This window comes from Ailuropoda melanoleuca, chromosome 5 (genome assembly GCF_002007445.2).
Source record: "Ailuropoda melanoleuca isolate Jingjing chromosome 5, ASM200744v2, whole genome shotgun sequence".
Classification (NCBI taxonomy): Eukaryota; Metazoa; Chordata; class Mammalia; order Carnivora; family Ursidae; genus Ailuropoda; species Ailuropoda melanoleuca.
The window spans coordinates 109,599,773-109,625,640 of record NC_048222.1 but is presented as its reverse complement, the minus strand read 5'-3'; the positions used below and the strand labels follow the sequence as shown (position 1 = coordinate 109,625,640).

At 40.3% G+C, this 25,868-nt stretch overlaps 1 protein-coding gene across 1 annotated transcript in view; it reads left to right on the top strand.

The window, feature by feature from the left end:
* The first annotated feature begins 6,549 nt into the window (after nt 1-6,549).
* The window catches only part of C5H4orf51 (chromosome 5 C4orf51 homolog), a 42,694-nt gene continuing 23,375 nt past the window's right edge, over nt 6,550-25,868 (top strand). The window contains exons 1-2 of the mRNA XM_019796409.2: nt 6,550-6,992; nt 16,958-17,031. Of these exons, the coding sequence (XP_019651968.1) occupies nt 6,763-6,992; nt 16,958-17,031 (304 nt within the window). The 5' untranslated portion in view covers nt 6,550-6,762. The remainder of the gene's footprint in view (nt 6,993-16,957; nt 17,032-25,868) is intronic.

Genomic DNA, 25,868 nt, shown 5'->3' with positions numbered 1-25,868 from the left:
TATTCCCCATCACCCATTTCACCCATCCCCCCGCCACCTCCCAACTTGCCAGTATTTAGAAGGTGTACCCATCTAAATTTGTATGAGGTTTACGCTGCCTTTTTACATAGTCCTACTGAAATCACTCGATCAGCGAACGGACCCTAACCAGGGTGACAGGAAGAATGCCATAGGTTAGGGTATATGATTGTATCTGTAAGGAATAAACCAATATGGCACGAAAAAATAAATGGTGTTGTTCAGGGGCCCAAGTGAGTGCACAGTAAATATTTACTGAATGACTAGATGAATGAACATATTCTGAGTAAAGCTTGTACATAGCCACAGAGACAGAGAGACAAAGCCACATGTTCAACAGCCCCTGCAAAGAACAGAGAGGAATCAGATCAAAGGGCAGGAATATACTGAATTAATCCAGTTATCCAGCATACCCTGAAATTGCATCTGTCAGGATACCCACATTTCGGTAGGACTAAATACTGTTGTATGTCTCTTAGCTCAAAGCATTTCTCAGCATAACCCCAGAGATGCAGAAACAGGCATGTAAATACCTGTGCACATTACAAATCTGCCATCCTGCAGATTAAGGGTCCAAAGGAGGTGGGGTAGACTATTAATCTTGATCGTTCTAGGGTAGTCGGGTCTCAGGTCTTGTGTACATTCCTTCCTGCGTGTCTCTAAACCTGCGGACCCCAAATCAGCACATAGTGAGATTTAGTGACAGAGAAAAGGAAGTAGAACTCGGATTCATATTTGACTAAGTCAACAACACAAGCAAATAAACTCCCCTTGTTGAACAGGGAGGGAAGAAGATCTGTCAGTTACATCTTAAGAGGATTTCTCTTCCGGTCTTTGTTCACCAACATGCTTATATTAATCGATCATTTTAGTAACTTTATTTTGTACTTACCCCCTATACCTGTCATGAACTTTCAGGTAGGATTAAGTTGTGTTTTTTTTTTTTTTTTAAAGCTGTGAGTTCATTTACCTATTATTTGTCTCTAAGCATTTAGGAACTAGAATCCACTAAAATTAATTTCTTTTTAACAGAGAATATTTTAGAATCCCAGTTAGGAAATGTACATGGCTGATATCTTCCTAAATGCTCTCTTCTTAGCTTGGAATATTTCTGAGGCTGTGAGGGCTTTACATATTAATTTTTTTTAAGATTTTATTTATTTGTTTATTTAGAGAGATAGCAAGTGGGTGGGGGGGTTTGGTGGGGGACGGCAGGAGGAGCCGAGGGAGAGAGACAAGCAGACTTTGCGCTGAGCAAGGAGCCCACTGCAGGGCTCAATCCCACAGGCCTGAGATCATGACCTGAGTTAAAACCAAGAGTCAGATGCTTAACCGACTGAGCCACCCAGGTGCCCCATTGCATGTTAATATTTAATTGACAAAATTTGATGTATAGTTCTTTTTTTTTTAAAGATTTTATTTATTTATTTGACAGAGAGAGACAGCCAGCAAGAGAGGGAACACAAGCAGGGGGAGTGGGAGAGGAAGAAGCAGGCTCCCAGCAGAAGAGTCTGACGTGGGGCTCGATCCCAGAACTCCAGGATCACGCCCTGAGCCGAAGGCAGACGCTTAACGACTGAGCCACCCAGGCACCCCGATGTATAGTTCTTAAACTTGACTTCAGAATCTTTAAGGTATTTAAATAATGTGTGTAACAGGAGGCTATTCACTTCCTTCATTATAAACAAGTCTATGATCTCAGCTTGGGGACATAGGGCAGCTCATTTTAAAAAAGTGAAGACTATGCTTTTTGGGTCTTTCTTTTCAGGGCACATTTATTGGGTCATTGATCAGAAGCTTCTTTGAATACGAAAGTCAGTAATATACAGGTTGTTGTGGGTGCTTTTGGACGGGACTCATGAGGAGGGAAGCAGTCAGCAAGTGTGGGACCAGACAATGGGCGAGAAGGGGGCACTGGGGAGAGGTAGGTAGATGACAACAGGTGAGGGGAGTAAAGCCCGTTAGAGATGCAGTTCCAAGTAGTCTAAAATAGCCTCGACAAGTCTCAGCCCCCCTGAGTTCCAGTGTAGGTTCTGCCACTTCCTCTCAGTGTGACGGTGACCAGTTATTATGATTATATACGTGAGACTCTCCTAAGACTCAGGTCACTTGAGCAAGAAGAGAAATTTGAAATGCCTTTGGGATATTCTTCTAAATGACTTTTGATTATCCTGATAATGTGTTCTATTTAAGACTAAGAGTGTTGTCCAAGCCGAATTATGCAGCGAGGTCTTAATTTTATAGGATTGGAAAGATGGGCCAGTTCAGCTTGTGTCTTCTTCCCCCACACTCTCCTTCAACGAGCTGAAGAAATCAGCTATCATGATATGGTATTGATCCCAGGAGGGACCACTGAGATATCAAAAAAGCCTTGACCATTTTTTATGGCTCATTGTTTGGTTCCAATTATCATGAGTCTTTCTGTTTGTTGGCTGGTTAGTGTGGACATACTCTGTAGCTTACCTCTTTACAAGTGCCTGTGTATAGACAGGGTTTCCGTGGGATTCAAGGAAGTTCCGTCATTAATTCAAGTTTCATCACTTTAGGGTCTACTCTGTAACTGCTCCTTTCCTGTTTCTATTTTCTTGCCCATTTTTTCACCCCCCTCCACGCACACCCTTGTAAGAGCTGTAGGTCTTATTTTTTCCCCTCCCTGTGATTACTGGACCCAGAACTAGAAGAAGAGAAAGTTTAAGAAACATCATATTTGATTGAATTGACTCCAATCTCTTTGCTCTGGAGTTGTTTCTTTGTTTGTTTTAAAGGCCGGGACTCTAGAGAGAAGCGGAAAAGAAAAATCACTGTAAACCTGAAAGAGAGTCTTTGCAAGATTTGGAGGTTGATTATCTATGCATGTATTCCATTTGTTTTAGTTTTCATAAAATAACATCTGGGCTCTGATTATGAGTTACATACATGCATTTTTAAAAGTTTAGACAATAAAGAAAGCAATGTAGAATATAAAAATCGTGTGTAATCCTCCCACTCAGCTATAATATTAACATTTTTATATATAGTCCCCTAAGCCTTTTCTTATAAGTACATATACACACCCATAAACTTTTTATTAAACAAAACTGGGTTCACAGTGTATACATTGTTTGCAATCAGTTTCAGTTTTCAACCAGTAAACATAACCAAAAATAAATTTCAGGAAAGACAAGACAAAAGAGCATTCCTTTTAGGCTTCTCCTCGCTAATTTTATCAATTTTATTTTCCTGTTCCTTTGCACTTTACTCTTGTCTTATTTCCATCTAGTCCTGTTGCAACTGGTTTCTGTGTCTTTTAGATCATGTTTTTGATGAGTAAGTTAATAAAAATTTCCAAATCACAGAATTGATAAGTATGAAGAAAGTATTCCGAGATCAAGGACTGAGAATTAATATTATAACTGACAGGCTCAAACCGTTATTAACTAGAACACATTATGCATGCTCATTCAGCTGTTGGCTACACGTATCCAAATATCAGAATTTGGCGGCTGGTGGGGGGAGACAGATTTTTGCTGAGATGAAAGCTTCAGCTTCATATGGGATCTTTTTTCTCAAGGGAGTTCTGCTTTTCCTGGCCTTTATACTACTTGTTTTCCTCCTGGCTCCATCTTGGAACGGCGTCAGTGCGTTTCTGCCTCCACAGAACACAGCTGACGTATCTAGTCTGTGGTGATAGACGTGGGAATAGCGCTTGCGGGTGTGTGCGCCTGCGCAGGCGTCGCTGTTTTGACTGGAAAGGGACAAGATGTACATGGATGTACACATATGCATTTCTGTGTACCTTCCCGTTTGATGCTATATCTCAATTAAAAAAGAAAAATACTCCCTTGATCCACCCGCTTGTGAGGCTGTCTGTGGTTTAGGCTGGAGATCTAGTCAAGATTTAGTAAATTCCAGAGACTACAGACCAGCCATTGTCTTAGCTATGGAGACCACTAGCATTTTCAGTTCCCGGACTGTTGCATAGAACGGCAATACCCAGAGATGCTCTCACCCCACAAAAGGAGTTGTGTGGTTAGGTAAGTTTAGGAAGTGCCTCACTATCCAGGCCCCTTTGAAAGATTCATAATGCACATTGAAATATCAAAGCCTCCAAGTCCTCTAGCAAAGAAGCACGTTTATTCCAACTTGTCCTCAACGTATTTAACCATGAAACTCTTTTAATTAATATCTATTAATACCTCATTAGAATAATCAGCTTATGTTTGGAAACCTGGTCAAGGCCTACCCACCTGCCAGTGCGCCACCTGCTGGTTTTATTGGGTATGAGGTCACTCACTCAGGAAGCTTCTGTTTTCACTACATCTCACACACAATCCAGAGTTCTTGTCCTAGGGTTCTTGATCAGCTTTTTCTTTCCATTGAAATACCAGGGAACGAACAACATAGCTTGACATATTCAGTTCCAGAAGGAGGTTTTTAGAGGGTTCAGACTCTCAACTTGGAAGTCAGACCATACAAATCAGCACTGAGTATCAATGTCCAAGAGGAGCGAAGCGTCTGATGAAATGAGAACAAAAAATAAGTGCGAAGTCCTTTAGAATTCTAGGATTTTACAGATCAAATACTTATGATAATAAATTCAGTTAGTCTGTTCTGTTTATTCTCTAATTTGAAGTCCAACTTATTTTTAACAGACTTGTTCAACATCTAATAGGCCGATGAACTAAGCTATAATTCCACCCAAATCCAATATGAGACATTTTCTCTTAAATTGTGAAGTTTCACTACTCTTGGTTCTTTTTAAAAAAAAAAAATTTTGAGAGAGAGAGAAAATGTGCACACGTGTGTGAGTGGGGGAGGGGTGGAGGGAGAGAGAGAGAATCTTAAGCAGACTCCACGCAGAGCACAGAGCCGGATGTGGGGCTCCATCTCATGACCCTGAGATCATGACCTGAGCCGAATTCAAGAGTCAGACACTTAATGACTGGGCCACCCAGGCGCCCCTCACTACTCTTGATTCTTGAGGTTATAGTTGTTAAAGTGATAGCATAATTGACTTGGGGAGAAGAAATAAAAATAATATAAAGGACAGGAATGTGATGATAAAGTACACTTATGCCATAATTTATTTTTTAAAGAGCTTATTTTATCACATATTTGTTTATAGACTGCCGCACAACCTACGAAGATTTTAAAATGTTTTCTACAAATAATCTTTCACAATCTGTTCTATATATGTTCCTGTCTCAAAGTAATATATATTGCTAGCAGAGATTTCTCTAAAACCACGATTTTTGCTAGAATGGCTAACGGCTGAAGCATATGCACGGTTATTACCTGACACTGGGTGAGTTGGAGGAAGCTGGGCTCCTCCTTCCCTCTGCATCTCCATCTTCTCTGATCTGGATTTCTCTAAAGAGCTCCAATCCCATGGAAAAAAGCAGCTGGGTCTGAAACCTCTGCCTAACTCTTCTAGGCCAAAGGTGCTTATGTTCCAAATGGCAAAGTTCTAACGAAAAAACTCCTAATTTTAAATACTACCAGTTATTTACAAATAATTTTATTCTCAAAGAAACATGGCCCGCAGCGTGGCAGCCTCACTGTAAAGCACTGTTCAAATTCAGCCCCTGGAGCAGTATTCTCAGTATTCAGGGATCGGGTGCATCGGAATCACACAGCAATGTTCATTTGCTGATTCCTGGGCTTTTCCTCAGACCTATGTCGTCTGCAAAGGCAGGACTGAGGTTTCTGCATGGTTACGGGCCTGTGGGTGCTGACCCAACTCTTATGGAGAGGGTTGTTTTCCTGATGATGCTGGATCTACTGGCGCTGTTGCCAGAGTGAGATCCAGGTGAGGCATGACACGTGCATTTGTGAAGAGTTCCCCAGGTCATGTGCGTGAGCACTGAAGGTGGAGAACTGCTCCAGGAGCTGATAAAAGGATGAATGTTCCAAGATCTACTTTGATCTGTCAGTGAATTGTTTTTTATTGTGGAGAAGGACAAGCAAACAAATGACACAGATTTCGAGTGAGGGATGGAGGAAATCATGTGAATGGAGGTTTGAATGCTATCACCCCTCAGCCTAAAAAAGGCTCACAGTGATATTTCAATGACCTTAATTCTGAACCCTGGCTGTCTTTAGAATTCTCCAGGAGTCAGCTTTTAAAATATACCAGTGCCTGGGCCCTACTCCAGACCAGTTAAATCAGAGTCTGTGGGGGTGGCATGGGGGTGTGGGTGAGGTCTGAGCGTCTGCTGATTTGAACGCCTCCCGGGATGACTTTCGTGCACAGCCAACTCAAGCACCATGGCTCTATGACATATGAGAAGCTGTTTGAGTCACCTGCTCTTGCTGACATCACGAGCGGCTCGTTTTGCTTCCAGACCCTTAGAGCCCAATCTTTAGAAGAATGAATGCCTGGCACTGTTGTTTTATCTCAGAAGAGTACAACCATCATTAGGATTCATTGTTTTATTTATGAAAGCAGTTGCCACCCGCTTTCTCGCGGTCATTTGTAGCCGTATGTTGCTTAGAGCAAAGGCCAGAAACTTACATACCTTACACATTTTCTAGTTACAATTTGGGGGGTGGGGGTGGGGGCTAGTATTTGTGGAATTCTCTGATCTGTTGCTTGGCAACTTCAAGAGAGTTAAGCTTCTGTATTCTGTGAGAGTCAGAATTACAAAGTTTGGTGAGCCCCGTCAATTATCTCTTGTGACCAAAAGGAAATTAATTGTCCATCATTCAGAGGGCTTGAAAAGTTGGCATCCAGGGCAGGCCATCCATAGCTGGCCATCCATAGCTATGTCACACTTCTACTTGACTCCACAAATCGCTCTGCCCTTTAGCCCTCTGACCTCTCAGGAGTTCGATCTGATCAGACGCAAGGCTGGAGCATCCTGGCAGAAGGAAACGAGATGGTCAGACTCTTCTGTAACAACATACACGGGCAGTTACAGGAAAAAACAACTGGATGAGTCCACCAGCAGCCGATTTTCTTTTAAAGCAGGACAGCATCAGCCTGAGTGTAACCAGTAAGATTTCTTTGTAATTTGCACCTGGATATGTCACTATAAATAGACAAGAATGCTCTAAGGAGGAAGAGGGCATTGTAGACCCTGAGAGACCTCATAGACTTTAACTCTGTATATTTTCCTGTGTAAATGTCAGCGGGAAGAAGAGCTAAATGTCAGTTACCAGCTGAAATTATGATTATATTCTTTTAGTCCTAAAATTATGTATAACTACGTACTCTTGAAAAGATAAAAATGTGAGTATTTGATTAAATTGTAGGTATTCTGTATTCTCTGCTTGGCAAAGAGGTGTTCCTGAGAATTTCTTTGTTTCTGGTCTAGTTTTTCCACTTTCAGAAGTTGCAAAATTCCCTCAGAGTAGGAAGAAAGTGGACTAAATCTTCTCATTCCCCACCTTGTATTGTCTCCCAATAAAGGCAAGTGGTGAGGGCCTGAAAGACATTTTCTGAGTGTTCACTTTAAGCTAAGTCTTATGCTAGGCCCACAGAAAAAAATAATTTGTTTAATATGGTAACTGAAACTATAGAAAGAAGTAGTCGCAAAGGAAGGAGATTTTATCAGTGTCTGTGGTGGGGGAAGGGGTATTGTGTTTCTGGAAAGATCTCAGTAAAGCAGGTTTCCTCTGAGCTGGCTTAGGGGGGAAAGGAAAAGCACAGTGTGTGGACGAGAGAATATGCACAAAGGCAAAGAAGTGTTTAATCCCAAGAATAATCAGAGAACCACAAATAGCTCAGTGAAAGCGTTAAGTAGAAATGTGGAAAAATATGAGGACTTGTTATGAAATATGTCCCTCTGGATATTAACTGTCTAATATCTTGTCCAAATTCTGGAAATTTATTTGAAAATCAATTGGATTTTTGGCTCCAACTTGAGATGTGAGTAATAACTCAAATAATGCCCCAATAATTATTAATTACATTGCCTTCCAGGTCTTTCCAAATCATCAAAAGTGTGCTTAAAGCTGAGATGTCTCAGAATGACTTTTCTATTGGATGCCTTGTCTAATTTATTCCAACAAACTATAGTCTCGGCATTTTTAATGGCTCTCAAGGATGTTGACATTTCAATTAATTTTGGAAATCTCTTTGCTAATTTTGTGCATTTTGAGGTACTTTTGGCCAACTAGGGGGAATCTTTAAGCACTGCCAGGGTCCTGTCTGAAAATAGTGTTCGAAATCTGGTATCCAAACAGATCCACTCACCAGAGTAGAAAAGAAAATACTGAATCACTCAAAAAGTCTAGAAATATAGCATCTGGTGAAAATGTCCAGAGCTTTGAATATGTGTCCTATTCCGACTGTGATTGTTACACGCATCCTTCCAACCAATGCCCCCTGTGACATTGCAAACCACAGGAGACCCCAAGCTTGCGAGGTCTGTCTGTTTTTTGGGACCTGATAAATGTAAATATAATCTTGGCATGACTACAGCTTATCCTATTACAGGTTAAGAAGCCAGTCAGTGTTATAAATGAAGATGAAGGGCAGATGTAGCTCATTTTGAAAACACTGATTATATTCTAAATTTGCTTTTGTTTTTAATCTTTGTCTTGGTTAATTGTAGCCCCAAGGCAAATGCCTTAAGTTCTGAGCGTAAACTGTTTGATTAAAATTTTGTGAGGCTATAAGCAGACATTTTTACACTGCTATAAAATCAAAATGGTCCAAGGGGGAATTATTGAATAAAATATAAAATGACTAAATATTTAAAATGTGTTAAGTCGGGAAAACATTAAGGTATATAAAACACAATACCTTTTTTTTTTAAAGATTTTATTTATTTATTTGACAGAGATAGAGACAGCCAGCGAGAGAGGGAACACAAGCAGGGGGAGTGGGAGACGAAGAAGCAGGCTCACAGCGGAGGAGCCTGATATGGGGCTCGATCCCATAACACCGGGATCACGCCCTGAGCCGAAGGCAGACACTTAACCGCTGTGCTACCAAGGCACCCCAATACCTTTTATTCACCTTATCTAGTCACCACATACATTGAATACCCATATAGTGCAAGAGAGAAGAAATTCGGCAGATGTCTTAATCATTTGGTTCTGAGTCAGTTTTAACAGCAAATATGTAAAATTCATCAACATGCAAAAAGAAAGATCCTGAACTGGGAGAATGGAGATTAGTGTGCTACAGAGCTTAGACTGTCAGTATCAATTCCATTTATCTGCCAAAGTTAAAATAATAGCTGCATTTTGAATCTGAAACTAATGTAACATTGTATGTCAACTGTACCTCAATCGAAAAAAGAAAAAAAAAAAAAGAGTTGCACTTTGGAACTCCTAAGACAGGGGTATGGCTCAGTATAAAGTTTAAGTCTCGATGCTTTTGTTTATTTATTAAATTATTCATTCATTCATTCATTCATTCATTCATCATATATTTATTAAGATCTTACTATATGTAAGGCCTTTTAAGATAGGTGCTGGGGCTACATCAGTGATCGAAGCATATATACGGCCCTTGTCTTCATGGAGCCTCTAGTCTGGTGAGGGAAACACCAGAGAAACAAGCCATTTGTGTTTGAAGGAAACAAATAGGGAACTTCGTTAAAAAACAAAGAGGACTGGCAGTTTCGTACAAACTAAACATTGTCTTACTAGTGATCTAGCAGCATGTTCCTAGATATCTACCTGATTTGCAAACTTATGTCTACACAAAAACCCGCACATGAATGTTAACAAAGCTTTATTCATAACTGCCCCAAAGCGGAAGGAAACAAAATGTCCTTCGATAGGTGAATAAATAAAAAAATGGTGTCACATTCATAGGGTGGAATATTATTCAGCAATAAAAGGAAATGAGGTATTAAGCCACAAAAGACAGGGATGGATTTTTTTTTTTAAGTAGGCTACATACCCAGTGTGGGGGCCCAACTCATGACCCTCAGATCAAGAGTCGGATGTTCCATTGACTGAGCCGGCCAGGACCACCACCACCCCCCAATTTCTTTTTTTAAGTAAAGACATGGATGAATCTTAGCTCCATAGCCCTAACTGAAAGAGCTGGTCTGACAGTCAGTCAGTCACATATTGCATATTCAACTATATGATATTTTGGAAAAGCAAAACTAAGACCGTAAATGGATCAGTGGGTGACAGGGGATTGGAGAGTGCTAAGTAGGTGAAGAAGAAGGATTTTTTAGGTCATTGAACTTATTCTGTATGATACAGTGATGGTGAATATAAGACATTATGTTTTTGTGAAAACCCATAGCACTTTACAGAACAAAGGGTAAAATTTCATATATATAAATTTAAAGAAATTATTTAAGAGGTGAGAGGGTTCCCAGGATGGCACATAAAATGTGACAAAGGAATATAAATGTCTATGACAGATGTAGAAATCAAGCTCACCGAAGGAGGTGTGGGAATAAAGTGCTGATCTAAGTAACTTCAGAAATGAGTGCAGATTGTAAGACTAAAGGCCGGAGGGACAACACATGGCCACAGAACTCAGGCTGCTAAAGTGGATTCCCAGAGGAGGCAGGTAACAATTCTGAAACCACTGTACGTATATTGGAATGGAACAATTAAGTACATGGATGGTGGATGATGGGGGCCAGGTTGTTGTTGGAGTGGGAGGTTAATGATAAACAAAGGGAGGAGGTGAGAATGATCCATCGGTAATGGATTAGAATTGAATACATCAGTATGAATTCATGCGTAGCTTAATATAAATATAGATGGTTATGTAAAGAAACATTTACTGGTTTGTGTGTATACACGGATTGGTATGCACACATGCACTTCCTTACTCTTTGGAAGAAAGTCCCTGTGTGCGGGCCATATCAGCACAGGACATCAGCTGAGAGGGTCCAGAAGCAATACTTTGTAACAGCAAGCACACCAAGTACCCGGGCTTCAGTTTCCAGGACTAGTCTCCAGTGACGGAAACAGAGCTTCTTGGAGAAATGTTGATTCTCAGACAGCAGGAGACATACAAGATGAGTTTGGAGTATCTTATAGTGCCAGAAAGTAAGAAAGTGTCCAACAAAACAAAACAAATTAAAAAAAACCACAATGATGGAGCCATCTGAAAGAGCTCCCAATGACTGAAGCTGGAAAACTTGAGCAACAAAATAAAGTGGTATTGGGTTATAGCCCGAAGTATAAAATAACCTCAAGTCCATACTGTTACAAATGAATGATTGAATAAATTCATTAATGAAGGAAAAGAACACGTCTCCCATGCCAAACATTTTCATAATAAGTATTTACATTGTACTCAAAGAGGTGGAGCGTAACTCACTACCACTTACATGTGACCTGTGCGTAGTGATTTTCTTCCATTGAGTATAGAAAGTGAAAAGTGGGAAAACTTGACAAATACCACTTCAAGCCAGCTGATCAAGGTTAATTAATATCAACGATGATAAGCTATGCTCATAGTCTTTACCCTTGGTGTGGGAATATTATTTTACCTCTGTGGTTTTCTTCCTCAAAATACATTCATCTAATCATGAGAAAAACATCAGATAACTCCCAATAGAGGGACATTCTCCAAACACCTGACCAGTAATCCTCAACATTGTCCAGGTCATCAAAACAAGGAAAGTCTGGGAAACTGTCACTACTAGGACAAGCCTAAGAAGACATGATGACTAAATGTAATGTCATGTCCTACATGGGCTCCTGGAACAGTAAAAGGACATTAGAGAAAATACTGAGGACATCTGAATAAGTATGGACTCTAGTTAATAATGTGTCAATATTGGTTCATTAATTGTTACAAATAAACCATTCTAAAGTAAGATGCTAATAATAGGGGTAACTGGGTGTACAGTATGTGAGAACTCTCTGTACTATCCTCACAATAATTCTGTTATCTAAAAGCCTTTTCAAATTAAATTCTTATGTAAAAAAGGTAACACTGGAGGAGCTAACAGGAGAAATAAGCAAATCCACAATCATAATTGAACATTTTAACCCACTTCTCTCAATTACTGGTGGAACAAGCAAATAATCAGCAAGAACACACCAAATGTGAACATGATTAAGACATTTGTCCTGGGTGACATATCTAGAGTAGTGAACCCACTACATTCTTCTCTTTTTTTTTTTTAAGACTTTTAAAAATTTATTCATTTGACAGAGAGAGAGAGAGAGGCAGGCAGGCAGGCAGGCAGAGAGGGAGAAGCAGACTCCCTGCTGAGCAGGAAGCCCGATGTGCGACTCAATCCCAGGACTCTGGGATCATGACCTGAGCTGAAGGCAGATGCTTAACCAACTGAGCCACCCAGGTGCCCCAAGAATATACATTCTTTTCAAGACCATGTGGAACATTTTCAAAGACTGACCATCAAGTTTCCAAGGATTCCAATCATAGAGAGTATGTTCTCTAACCAGTGTTAGGGAGCTAGAAATAGATGACAAAAAGAAAACTAGAAAATGTCTAAGTATTTAGAAATTAAACAATACATTCCTTATAACCCATGGGTTAAAATTATGATGAAAATTAGAAAATATTTTGAATTGAATGATAAAATATGATATATAGAAAATGTGAAGGCAATACTCAAAAGGTGAAAACAACCCAAATGTCGATCAAAAAATAAATGGATGAACATAAGGTGGTACATATATACAATGGAATATTATTCAGCTTTAAAAAAGGAATGAAATTCTGACACATGCTACGACTTGGATGAATCCTGAAAACGTTACGCTAAGTGAAAGAAGCCAGACATGAAAGGACAGATATTGTATGATTCTACTTATATGAGGGACCTAGAATAAGAAAATTCATAGGGACAGGGGCGCCTGGGTGGCACAGCAGTTAAGCGTCTGCCTTCGGCTCAGGGTGTGATCCCGGCGTTATGGGATCGAGCCCCACATTGGGCTCCTCTGCTATGAGCCTGCTTCTTCCTCTCCCACTCCCCCCTGCTTGTGTTCCCTCTCTCGCTGGCTGTCTCTAACTCTGTCAAATAAATAAATAAAATCTTTAAAAAAAAAAAAAAGAAAATTCATAGGGACAGAAAGTAGAATAGCTGTTAGAATAGAAAGTAGAATAGACTTAAGGGGAGGGGGAAATGTGGAATTATTATTTAATGGGCACAGAGCTTGTTTGAGATAATGGCAAAGTTTCTGGAGATGGCGAGTAGTAATGGTTGCACAACACTGTGAATATACTTACTGCCACGGATCTGTACACTTCAAAATGGCTAAGCGGCGTCTGGGTGGCTCAGTCAGTTCAGTGTCTGACTCTTGATTTCAGCTCAGGTCTTGATCTCAGGGCTGTGAGTTCAAGCCCTGCATTGGGCTCCATGCTGGGCATGGAGCCTACTTAAAAATAAATTAATTATATTTTTAAAAATGGCTAAAATGATTATGTTATGTACATTTTATAATAATAGCAACAGCAGCAGGAATAATAACTTGTGAAGGACAGGATTTCCGGAAGGCAGAGGGAGGATATGTATATCCATTCATCTGTAAAAGCAGAAAAACCCTGGAAAAACTGTCAACATCCACTTTTTCAGAACTCAGAGTTAGCTGCAGGTGTGCAATAATGTGAAGAGTGTGTTTTCCAGGAAAACGGCAGAACTTTGGTAAGCACACCAGGGTTTGTGGCACTGAAACTCTCCCATCAATAGTCCTTGAGAGCAATGGTTCCTACACCTGTCTGATCATGCGGACGATCAGTTTTGCTAAAAATAAGAATTCTTAAGCCACTCCCCTTAGAAATGCTGATTATGAGGCACCCGTGAATCTGTATGTTTAACATATGCTCCACATGATTCTTATGATCAGAAAACACTGGGAAGCACCACTTTGTAAGAGGGTGAAAAATCTGTTCTAGCAGCATGGCCACCCGAGGCCAAACTTGCGTCAGGGGCTTTGAGTACTCACTCTTGCAGGAGACACTGGTTGTTGTGGGGGTTTAACCTCTACTCTCCTTCACACCCTAGGGTAGTGCTTGCTTCCCTAGCTCAACCTTGGACTCCTACGAGGCCTCATTGTTGTTCAGGAGGAATACAAGCCCCCCAAAGATGAAAGCTATGGTAACTCCGACTGGGCCTGTAGAATAGTCCCAAAGTATTTGGAAAGCAGTGATTTTCCTTTCTGACTTGGTGCTTGTAGAGACAAATCCCTTTACGAAGCAGCAGCAGCACACTGGCCCATGCTTGGGGAGTGAAGAGGCACGGGGCCAGGCCTTCCCAGAAGCCACAAGACACACAGGGAGCATTAGTGTGTCACAGCAGCCACATAAAACTAATACAGGGGGAACAGAGAGGAGAAATGCTTTGATAATGAAGGGATGTAGAGATTTGATAATAAAGGAGAGGATAAGAATACAAAATTGTCACAAATGTTTAAATTAAAACAGGAAACAGAAAAGAAAATTAGTGCTTACAAGTAACAGTTCAAAATGATTTTTTTTTAAATGCCACTTAATTTGCTAAAATATGTCGAATTTCTGGGAATAGATATAATCAAAGATGTGCAAGATCTCCACACAGAAAACTATAAAACATTACTGGGAGAAAATAAAGATGATCTAAGTAAATGGAGAGATAAACCATGTTCTTGGATTGAAAGATTGAAAATTGTAAAAACATTAGTTCTCTGCAAATTGAACTATAGATTCAGTGCAATTCCAATAGGTGTTTTTGTGGAACTTGACAAGATGATTCAAGGGCAGGAAATAGCCAGGACACTCTCAAAAGAGAACAAGGTTAGAGGGATTGCTCTACTGATAACAAAACTTACGACAGAGTCTCAGTAATTAAAGCAAGATGGTATTATGGCACAAGGATAGACAAAGAGATGGACAGAATAAGGAGCCCAGAAACAGACCTGTGTATATGTGGACTCTTATTTATGAAAAAGGTGTCAGGGCAGTAGAGAAAATCCATGTTTTCAATTCTAGGTAGATTACTATCAGATGACTTAATGATCTAAAGTGAAAGGCAAAAAAATAAAACCATTAGATGACAGAGAATTTCTTGATCTTGAGATCGGCAAAGATTTCTTAAACAGAACACAGAAAGCACTAAGCACGAAGAAGAAGTTAGATAAATTGAGCTACCTTAAAATTAAGAAGTCCTGGTAACAAAATACACCATTAAAGGTATGAAAAGGTGAGACACAGGGAGGACGAAGATATTTTCAACTCAGTGACTGACAAAGGGCTTGTAACTATGAGAGAGTATAAACAGTTCCTACAAACAAGTAGGAAAAAAACAACCCATTAGAAAAATGGGAAAGAGATTTTAAAAAATGAAAATCACAAACCAAGATATCCAAGTGATGAATAAATGTTTCAAAAGGTACTTAACTGCATAAATAATCAGGAAATACAAATTAAAGCCACAAAAGTTTACTCATGTAGATAACCCTCCAGAAAGGTTAAAATTAAAAAGACCATCAGAGCTAAGTGCTGGTGAGGATATAGAACAACGAGATCTCTCATATACAGCTGATGTGAATGGACACTGATAAAATTCTTCAGAAGTCCAGTTTGGTCTTGGGGTACCTGGGATGGCTCAGTCAGTTAAGCGTCCAGCTCTCCAACTCTTGATCTCAGCTCAGGCCTTGATCTCCAGGTTGTGAGTTCAAGCTCCTCATCGGGCTCTCCACTGGATGTGGAGCCTACTTAAAAAAAAGAAAGAAAAAGAAAACCAGTTTGGTCTTATCATATAAAGTTGATGCTATGGATACGCTAAAACTTATCAATTCCACTTCTAAGTGTATACACAGCTGAAATGCATTTCACACGTGCACCAAGAGAGGCATATGTGCAAGTATGTTTATAGCAGCATGTTTCATAATAGTAAAAAAGCTAAAAGGCCAAAGGTAGAATTAGTACTGTTCACCTAGAGCAGAATGGGGATAGACAGTGGTATATTCATACAATGTCATTGAATATGAACTGTGGTTACGCCCAGTAATGTCACAAACGATGATGGGCACTATGAGCAGTACAGATCGTATAATTCCATTTCTACGTGTTTTTTTTTTTTTAAATAGCCCAAATCATAGTGTTTGAGTATGTCTGCTTAGGTGATAAAAAGTATAAAGAGAAGCAAAGATTGCTAGAGAGGTCAGTGAACTGGTCCACTGCCTACTTATATTGGACCACCTGCCCTAAACCTTTTGAAAATTAATTACTGGGACTGGGCTCAGAAATGTGCATTTTAAAATTAATACCCTCCGTTGACTCATCTGCCGTTGTAGGCTGGGAGAAGAAAGCAGCACAGTGGGCTAGCAGCCCTTGTCTCAGGGATGATAAGGGCTAGTTTGTTGGCTGAATGCATGTCCAGGAACATTCGGGGACTCCCCAGGCTGACATCAATTCTACTCTCCCCCTACATCACACACACAGTTCCAGATCCTTGGAGCTTGGAGATCCTCCGTCCCCCTAATTAGAGGCCAAAAACAATGTGCTGCACACTAGAAACTGAGGACCGTCCATTCCATACAAAATAACTGCTTCCCACCAAGACTCTGCTTGCCTTAAAAGAGTATCATATCTGGATTCGGGGAAACTGAGATACAGATGTGTTTTGAAGGACAGACACAGCATCTATAAGTTCCTGAATTACTCCTCTGCTATTCAGTTCTGCACTTTCCTGGGAAATCAACACACTTGCTGTGATATTTCCTATTCCATTCGTAGCACTTTGCTTATTCTGAAAACAACTCCCTGGAGAAAGACCCACAAATCCTGTTAAAACAATTATGAAGTTAAATGTTTGACCTTATCATGTATAAAAGCTGAACATTTTACCCTTTTATGACAAAACGGAACAAACAAATCACTAAGGACAATGAGAAAGTCCAACTTGGGTTGATTTAATGGGAGTTCGGGGTTATGGTTGGGAGCGTGGAAAGAGGAGAGGAGAAGCAGCAAAAGTTTACGAAGTCAAATGAGAAGATGAGTGAAAATCCCTCTAAGTCCATAGATTTTGGCTTATAGGCCCATGAACTCATAACTTGTTTCTTCCACTTGCTTCAGGATATCATCACCAAGTTCTGCCTTCAGTCCCACGGTCTGCAGGCCTGGCCTCCGAGAGACGACAGACGCGAAGGGTAAGTGCAACAGTCAGTTGTGAGCACAGCCTTTTTGCCAGGGTTGCTGCCTTTGTAACTTTCAGGTTCTTGACTGTAGTCCATTCGTTTCCATTTGCCGACTAAAGGCAAGGTGTCTTTAGCAAGAAAACGAGTGTGTTGCCTTCTGGATCTGTCACTCTTGAATATGAGTTATTCCAGGGCCAAAACGTCCTCCTCCACATTAGTCCCAGAATGTTACTTCTGCCAGAGTTTGGGGCTTTAGGTTCCATCATCCCCTGGGGCGCCAGAGTCCTTTGCTTCCATCCGGATGAAGGGTAGGGAAGGCACACCTGCTTTCTTACCGCTTCAGCCTGGAAATGACACGCGACTCTCGTGCTCACATTCCAATGGCACAAGTAGCCAGAGGCTCCACCTAGATTCCAGAGAGCTCACAAGTGGGTTCCTGGGCTGGGCAGCCACTTCTGGTTAACAACTGCGTACTAGGGAAGGGAACAACTGGTCATCTACCACACATGCTGATTTTGAAGAAGAAACACAATGGATTTTTCCCATATAACTTCCACCTCTCAGGGTTCCATCTTCCAGAGTTTAATAAGACTCATGATTGAAATCTCAAATTAGGACTTTTTAGCACTTTATACAATATTCTGGTCATTTGTTTTGCTGTGGTATTTAATGGTTTAACATGCATGCATGTGTTGTGGGGGAGGAGGGTGGAGGGTAAAAAGAAGTATCCTGCAGCCTTACGGGGTTTTCCTAAATAATGGAGATAAAAGTTTTTAATGGCTGCCTGGGACAATCACTCTTCTACTGGCTTTCCTAATAAAATCTGGCGTTACCGGAATAGTACATCTGAGGTGGTTTTTCTGTGTTCTTCTACAATTTGTTGAGGCAAGAGGACAGGGCAGCTAACCATTTGTGCTATTGTTAAAATCAGCAAAGACTTTCTTTCTCCCCTTTGCAGTAATGAACATAAAATTAAAACACACTGCATAGCTGGGAGACAGGTCTGAGCGAGGGCACGGGGAATTAAACAGCCTGATCACGTCCTTCACAGTAAGTTAAGGTGACAGTGCATCTGATCTGAGTGGCACAGAGTCCTGTCCTATTGCATTTATACTGCTATCTGTGCCCTTCAGAATGCTGATTAACCATGCTAATCGCCGGTGGCCCGTGAGTGTCGGGAGCTGAGCAGTCCCGGAGCTGGATGGATGGAAGTTCTTGAAGGGTGATAACATGAGCAGCAAAAGCAATCCTTTTCTACATGATAGGTATTACTGTATTTTCCTACCTCCTCTGCTATTGTTATGGTATAGTACTGGTAGGAAGAAAGGTAGAGACGACATCAGTGCATATTTATGGTGATGACTTCTTTTTTTTTAAGATTTTATTCATTTATTTGAGAGAGAGAGAGAGAGGTAGCAAGAGAGAGCAGAGCAGGAAGGAGGGGCAGAGAGAGAAACAGGCTCCCTGCTTAGCAGGGAGCCCAATGCGGGACTCGATCCCAGGACCCTGGGATCATGACCTGAGCTGAAGGCAGCCGCTTCACTGACTGAGCCACCCAGGTGCCCCCATGATGGGTTCTTCTTAAGGGACTTGGCCCCTGTTGCCTTTTCCACTCTCCTCCCACGGTCATTTTAACTTCCCTGACGACTACTCTCCTCCTTAAGAGGTGACCATCAAGGTAGAATTACTTAATTTGGCCAAGTAGTAACTTCTTGTTATTAACTTCTTGTGCTTCTTTTCAATTTCCATGCTTAATTTTTGGATTATCAAGTGTAACTGTGCTAGAAGCCCCTAACGGTGGGAGTTAAAACATGAAGTCAAGTGAACACAGGTCTGTTGATTGTCCCTTTGCAGATACAGATCTCTTCGTAGATATGCAAATCAGATGGGCTGTTCTTAAGTGTGATTTATGATCATCATAGGAAATACATTCTCAAATTCATTTTCACAGCTGCCTTTCAAAGTGCTCATTCGGTCTTATCTGTTCCACCTGCACTAATGTGGTTTTCCTTTTGCATTGCTATTAGTTTTCTTTCACATGCTCGTCTCTCATGTTCAAAGAAGAACAAAGCGAGAGTTACTTAAAGATAAAATCTTTTTTTTTATTGAAGTAAAATTGGTATATAATTGGTATATAAGTTTCAGGTGTACAACATTATAATTCAATATTTGTATATACTACAAAGTGATCACCCAGCATATGTCTAGTTATCTCCTATCACCATAGTTGAGCCCCTTTACTCATTTGCCCACCTCCATTTCCCTTCCCCTCTCGTAACTACCAATCTATTCTCTGTATCCATGAGTTTGTTTTTGTTTTGCTTTGTCTGTTTTGTCTTTTACATTCCACACAGAAGTGAAATCATATGGTTTTTGTTTTTCTCCATCTGACTTATTTCACTTAGCATCCATATTGTCACAAATGGCGAGATTTCACTGTCTTTTATCGCTGAGTAGTATCCACTATATAAATACCACATCTTCTTTATCCATTCAGTGGATAATCAATCAATGGCTATTTAGGTTGTTTCCATATCTTGGCTATTATAAATAATGCTGCAGTGGACACAGGTGTGCATATATCTTTTCAAATTTGTGTTTTCATTATTCTTCAGATAAATACCCAGAAGTGGAATAGCTGGATCATATGGTAGTTCTATTTTTAATTTTTTGAAGAATACCCATACAGGTTTCCATAGTGGCTGCACCAATTTACATTCCCACTAACAGTGCACAAGTGTTCCCTTTTCTCTACATCCTTGCCAACACTTGTTATTCTTGTCTTTTTGATGACGACCATTCTAACAGGTGTGAGGTGCTATCTCACTGTGGTTTTGATGCATTTCCCTGATTAGTGATGTTGAACATCTTTTCATGTACATGTTGGTTATCTGTATGTCTTCTTTGAAAAATGTCTATTCAGATCCTCTGCCCATTTTTTAAAAAATATTTTATTTATTTACTTGTCAGAAAGAGAGAGACAGATAGATGATAAGCAGGGGGAGCGGCAGAGGCAGAGGGAGAGGGAGAAGCAGGCTCCCTGCTGAGCAAAGAGCCCAGTGCGGAACTTGATCCCAGGACTCTGGGATCATGACCTGAGCGGAAGGCAGACGCTTAACCAACTGAGCCACCCAGGTGTCCCTGCCCATTTTTTAATTGGGTTGTTTGGGGTTTTTTTGTTGTTGTTGTTAAGTTGCATGAGTTATTTATATATTTTGATATTGATCCCTTATCGGATATATCATTTGCAAATATCTTCTCCCACTCAGTGGGCTGCCTTTTGTTTGGCTTCCTTCACTGTGCAGAAGCTTTTTGTGTTTGATGTGGTCCCATTTGTTTATTTTTGCTTTTGCTTCTCTTGCCTTTGGAATCAGATCCAAAAAGCATCACTAGGACCAATATCAAGAAACTTGTCACCTGTGTTTTCACCTAAGAGATTTATGGCTTCGGGTTTTACACTCAAGTCTTTAACCCATTTGTGCATGGTGTAAGAGAGTGGTCTAGTCGTATTCTGTTGTGTGTGGTTGTCCAGTTTTCCCAACAACATTTATTGAAGAGACTCTCCTTTTCCCTCTTGGCTTCTTTGTTATAAACTGATCATCTATGTGGGTTTATTTCTGGGCTCAACAAATAAAGATCAAGCATTATAAAACTGCAGTACAACAAACAGAAATTGTTAAACAATTCAACTTTCTCTCCATTTACCCTCTAAGGCAGACACTAGCAATTTTTTTTTTTTAAATTAAAGCTTCTCTCCAGCAGAAGCAATTTATTCTGTGGTGGAATACAGAATACAAGGCAGTACTCACATCCCCCTAGGATGTACTCAAGTTACCCTTGCAAAAGGGACACTGGCCTCTTTGATTCTTGCAGTCTCCTGCAAGTCTCCTGCAAGTCTCCCTCGTAATATATATGAGGGAAGAGGTTTTATATAGTACGACCACATCAAAGCCCAGATGTGACAACATGTGTGAGATCTCCTTGGGATATTCCCTGACCACAGATAACAAATTCCAAGTCCCCGAGGCACCTCTCTGGAATGGGAACTGTTTGTATGGTATATAGCCTCTTATGAGGATGACAGTGTTTAGGAGAACATTAATATTTTAAGAGGGCACCATGAAGATAGTTTGTTGTGTTGGTCCAAGAGTATCTGTGTCCATGTGTAACATCCTTCTTTTTTACCTATTATTTTACTCCCACATTCATTCTGTGAAGCCTTCTCCAAACCTTGGAAGACTTCTAAAAGCAGTAAGAACTCACCAGACTATCCTGTAAGTCATGTCTTCATACATGGAGAGCTTAAAACATAAAACAGGATGATACCACTTCTCTGTTTCCTTTTACACTTGTGATAAGACTCCAAACACTTACCAAACCTGTAAGGTCTTGCATGAATGTGACCCAGCCTATCTTTCCCCGTCTCATTGCATGGCTCCTCCCTTTTGCTCACCTGCTGTTCCAGTTACATTGGCTTCTTTTAGTAACTTGAAAATGCTAAGCCACTCCCTACCTCAGGGCCTTTGCACATACGTTCCCTTTGTTGGCATGCAATTATCCCAGCTCTGCTTAGCTGCATTCTTCAGGGATGAATTTAAATGTCACCTCTTCAGAGGGGTCTTCCCAGCCTACCATACTTAAAGTAAGTTCTTCACACTCTTTCCCTCTTAATTTCTATCTTGGCGCCTTGCTTGCTTTCTATGTACTACTGTATTAGTTTACTTATTTTTTCTTTCCTTTTCTAGAACATAAGCTTCATGAGAGCAGAGACTTCTCTGTATAGTTTGCCTCTGTATCTCCAGCACCTGGGACAGGGCTTGACGTAAACCAGATGCCCTATGTTGTGTGTTGAACAGTGGTTTTTATGAACCTTCCATTATAGATGTTTTCCCCTCACAACATACTTTCTTATACAGGCAGTTTCTTATTTGTAATTTGTCTTCCAAAAGGGAGTTTATAAAGTGCTTTTAAAAATTAGAATGTAGTTGTCACAGAAGCAACCTTTCAAAAACTTGCGTTTCCAATGGCAGTCTTTAGAATTCTGTGTTGTAGCATATAAGATTGTAATACTTTAAACATCAAGTAGATGAATGGCATCTGGCACTGTTGCATGTATACACGATTTTAGGTATATACACTCCTCCCCCCCACCCCAGATCTGCAGTGGGCTGCAGGAGATACATCTAGGCAAACCCCAAATCTGACAATACACAATATACAGTAGTATAAACGAGAGATGGCAAGCATGACTGTGGATGAGAGGAAAAGAGAAAAGAAAAAGAAGTGGCCATCCTTGTTTGCCTTCCATTGTTGCCAGAGGAAAGCTGCCCCTGTGGGATAGTTGAGGACTCAGGGAGGGCCAGACCAGCACACCGCTCCTTACCTAATCACCTAGTGCCCTCATTCTCCTTCCTCCTCCTCTCACTGAGGAGCAGCTCGACAGCCACCGGCTGCCCAGGATGTGCAACTGAGGGAACAGGATGACTTAGAGCAAACCTCACTCACCTCAGGGTTCCCACATTCACTCCTGGTGTGAGCTGTCACGCAGAAGGACCTTGTGACACTGGGATTTAATTTGTTTTCTGGCTCATTTGTATGCCTTGCTGGGGGAAGTGCATTTCTTTTAAACTACAGAAAGAAAAAAAAAATCTCACACTGGCCACCAATAAATCTAGATCGCCTGAGAAGCAGTTTGCCTGGGATTGATGTCCTCACCATACTAAAAATGACAGATAGGCTGAATGATTGCCAACACACTGCAAAGAATCCCAGGAATGGGCCTCCAGACTCGGGAAATACCAATGTCCCTTTCAGGAGTTGGGAATTTTGTTTTGCTCTCTCTGACCATTTTAAATTAGGAACCGGCCTCATAAATAGTTAAACGAGTTTGCCAGAAAATATTCAAGTGTAAGGCAACAGTTTCCAAATTCCCTGCAGAGACTGGACACAAAGGAACATTGGCAGCCAAGCCTGTTATTAAGAAGGTCACAAGATGCCATCTGTTCCCGTGTGCACTTTACTGTTCAAGCATAGCATCGACTAGGAGGTGGCTGTGAGAGATTCCGCCTGTGAACGTAAAAGTCAGCACTACAGTGGGCACTACAGTGATTTTAGTGGGCTTGTGGGAACAAACCATGTTGTCTGCCTACGGGATGCACAGGGTTATATGGGGAGAAGATGGGAAAAAGGCAAAGCACGGTTGTTAGGTCTGTTTTTGGTTATGGCTCAAATATAATTTGGGATGATACTAGCTGGTTTTCCAAATCTTGTTCTGCCAGGTTTTAGCCATCTATAAAATATGATCATAGCACTCTTTCTTTACCTATAATTATGAAAGTAAGGTCGATAAAGAATGCTTTATTCTTTCATTTACAACTTCATTTTTTTAATCTATAAAGAAGTTGATAGAAGAGCACAATCAGTATTCACTTACTCCTGCCGTACTCATCAGTTGTTAACATTTTGCCACATTTGTTAACATGTAGCTTTATCTCTGTCTCTTTATACTGATACTTGTATACACTTCTTTGCTGAACTTCTGAGAGTACATTATAGATATCGTAACAGTATATCCTTAAGTACTTCAGCACTTACCTAAGAGTAATAAGAATGTTCTCTTACATAACCACCATACTATTATCACACCCAAGAAACTTAATATTGGTAGAATTTTTACCTAATAAACAGACTATGACATGCCTTATTCTTAAAAATCTGTCAGGAAAAGACCTGCTCTGTCATCTGTCCTAATGGTTAGCAGCTCTCTCTTCAAGACACTTCACATTTTTGAGACACTTTGAAAAATCGAATGAAAGCTCTGGGCCCTATCTTCAGAAAAACATCCATAAAGACAGTTCTGCAAGCCAACAATGCGTGTATCTTGGATCCCTCCAGGGTGTCCACGGACTCTAGGTTAAGTGTTGTTAATCTTTGATCTAAATTCTCCTCTTTTGTGTACATGCAATTTAAGACCATAGTTCTCAGAAAAGGTTAAGAACAGTTTGTCTTCACTTTCTAACTTTGTTTTGTGGTCAGGAGTCTTCATGCCTTCATTCAAGGAACTCAGAGATGGGTGGGTAGGAGATCATCATACCTCCACTCTATGAAAAGGAAACCCAATCAGAAATACGGCTGAGAGTTATATTATGACAGACGCACAGGAGGCAGACTAAATGATTAGAAGACCTAAAAGAATACTTTTAAACCTGAGTGTCTCTGATCCTGAAAGCGTTGATGCTCAGAATCCTACACTCGCTTGGACCACATGCTGTTAGAAACCAGATACCGCAGCATCCATCAGTATTAGCACAATATTTAGGGACTAATATGTACAGGCAGAATTTGTTGGATGTTATTAACACTGTTAGTTTCATCAACAAACTTGCTCGATTTGGTAACAGCTCTAGGACTGGGAAGGGGAAGGAGGGAGGTGGGTACACACTAGCAAATCAGGGTAATGTTAAATGTCCTTAATTAAAAGGCTGGTGAAAACTATCACTGTCGAGGGGCACTGTGGGCCCTACTTTGTCAACTGTGAATTCACAAAGAAAAAAATCACCAGCTAACCGTATGCCAACATACGTGGGCTTGCTGGTGTTCCTCTCCATAAACAGACTAAAGAAAAGAAGAGACATTTCTAGCTCAGAAAAATGACCAAGTTTGGGTAAAAGGTGGACATATATGTGTAACTCCCTCATACACGGTCTAGCACAAATTCTAATGCCTGTTTTTTCCCATAATCCACCAAAAATACTTTCTGTAAAACTTTAATATTATGGAATCATATAATTTACTAATTACTGATTATCTCATATAATTCTTGAAAGGAAGGGTGACATAAAACTAGTAAAGCTTCTGGCAGGCCTGTGGGATTTATTAAAGTCTTATAGAGCTTTGAAAGGCTAAGGATTCATAGCCAATGGAGTAATCAGAACTAATTGTGCAGGATAAACTTCTTATCGACCTGCTTTTACTGTAGCTGTGAAAAAGTGGGCTTTTCTTGAATCTAACTAAACAATTGTTGGACTCTGTATTTGACTTTAGCTTAAGATATCTTGTTTTTAAAAGTTTATCAGCATAAAATTACACAAATAGCAATGAGCATTTGACAAAAACTTTTCCTCTCCCTTGACTCATTCCTAATGAAGAGACCCCATCATATTATGTGAAGCAAGGCCCCCTCCTGCTTTTAGATAAATATTTATTTATTTATTTATTTTAAAAGATTTGTTTATTTATTTCTTAGAGAGAGAGAACACAAGCGGGAGGGGCAGAGGGAGAGGGACAGAGAATCTTAAGCAGACTCTGTGGTGCGCATGGAGCCCGATGTAGGGCACAACCCTGACATCATGACCTAAGCCAAAACCAAGAGTTGGATGCTTAACCAACTGTGCCACCCAGGTGCCCTGATCTTTCTTTTCAATCAAACTAAATTTTTTTCTCTCTTATTTTTTAAGTCAAAATATACCAGAGAACTCAACATGATCAGTCATTAGGGAAATGCAAATTAAAACCAGTGAGATAAACCACTTCACATCCATGAGAATGGCTATATCCACAAAGACTGACAATAAGAAATGTTAGAGAAGACATAGAGAAGCTAGAACCTTAATTCATTGCTAATGGGAATGTAAAATAGTACAGCCACTTTGGAAAACTCTTTGACAATTTCTTTTAAGTTAAACATAAACTTTACCATAGGATTCAACAATTCCACATATAGGTATATGCCCAAGAGAAATGAAAACATATGTCCACACAAAGACCTGCCCATGAATGTTCAGTGCAGCAGTATCCATAACAGCCAAAATGGGAAATAACCCTTACGTCTATCAGCTGGTGGATGGACA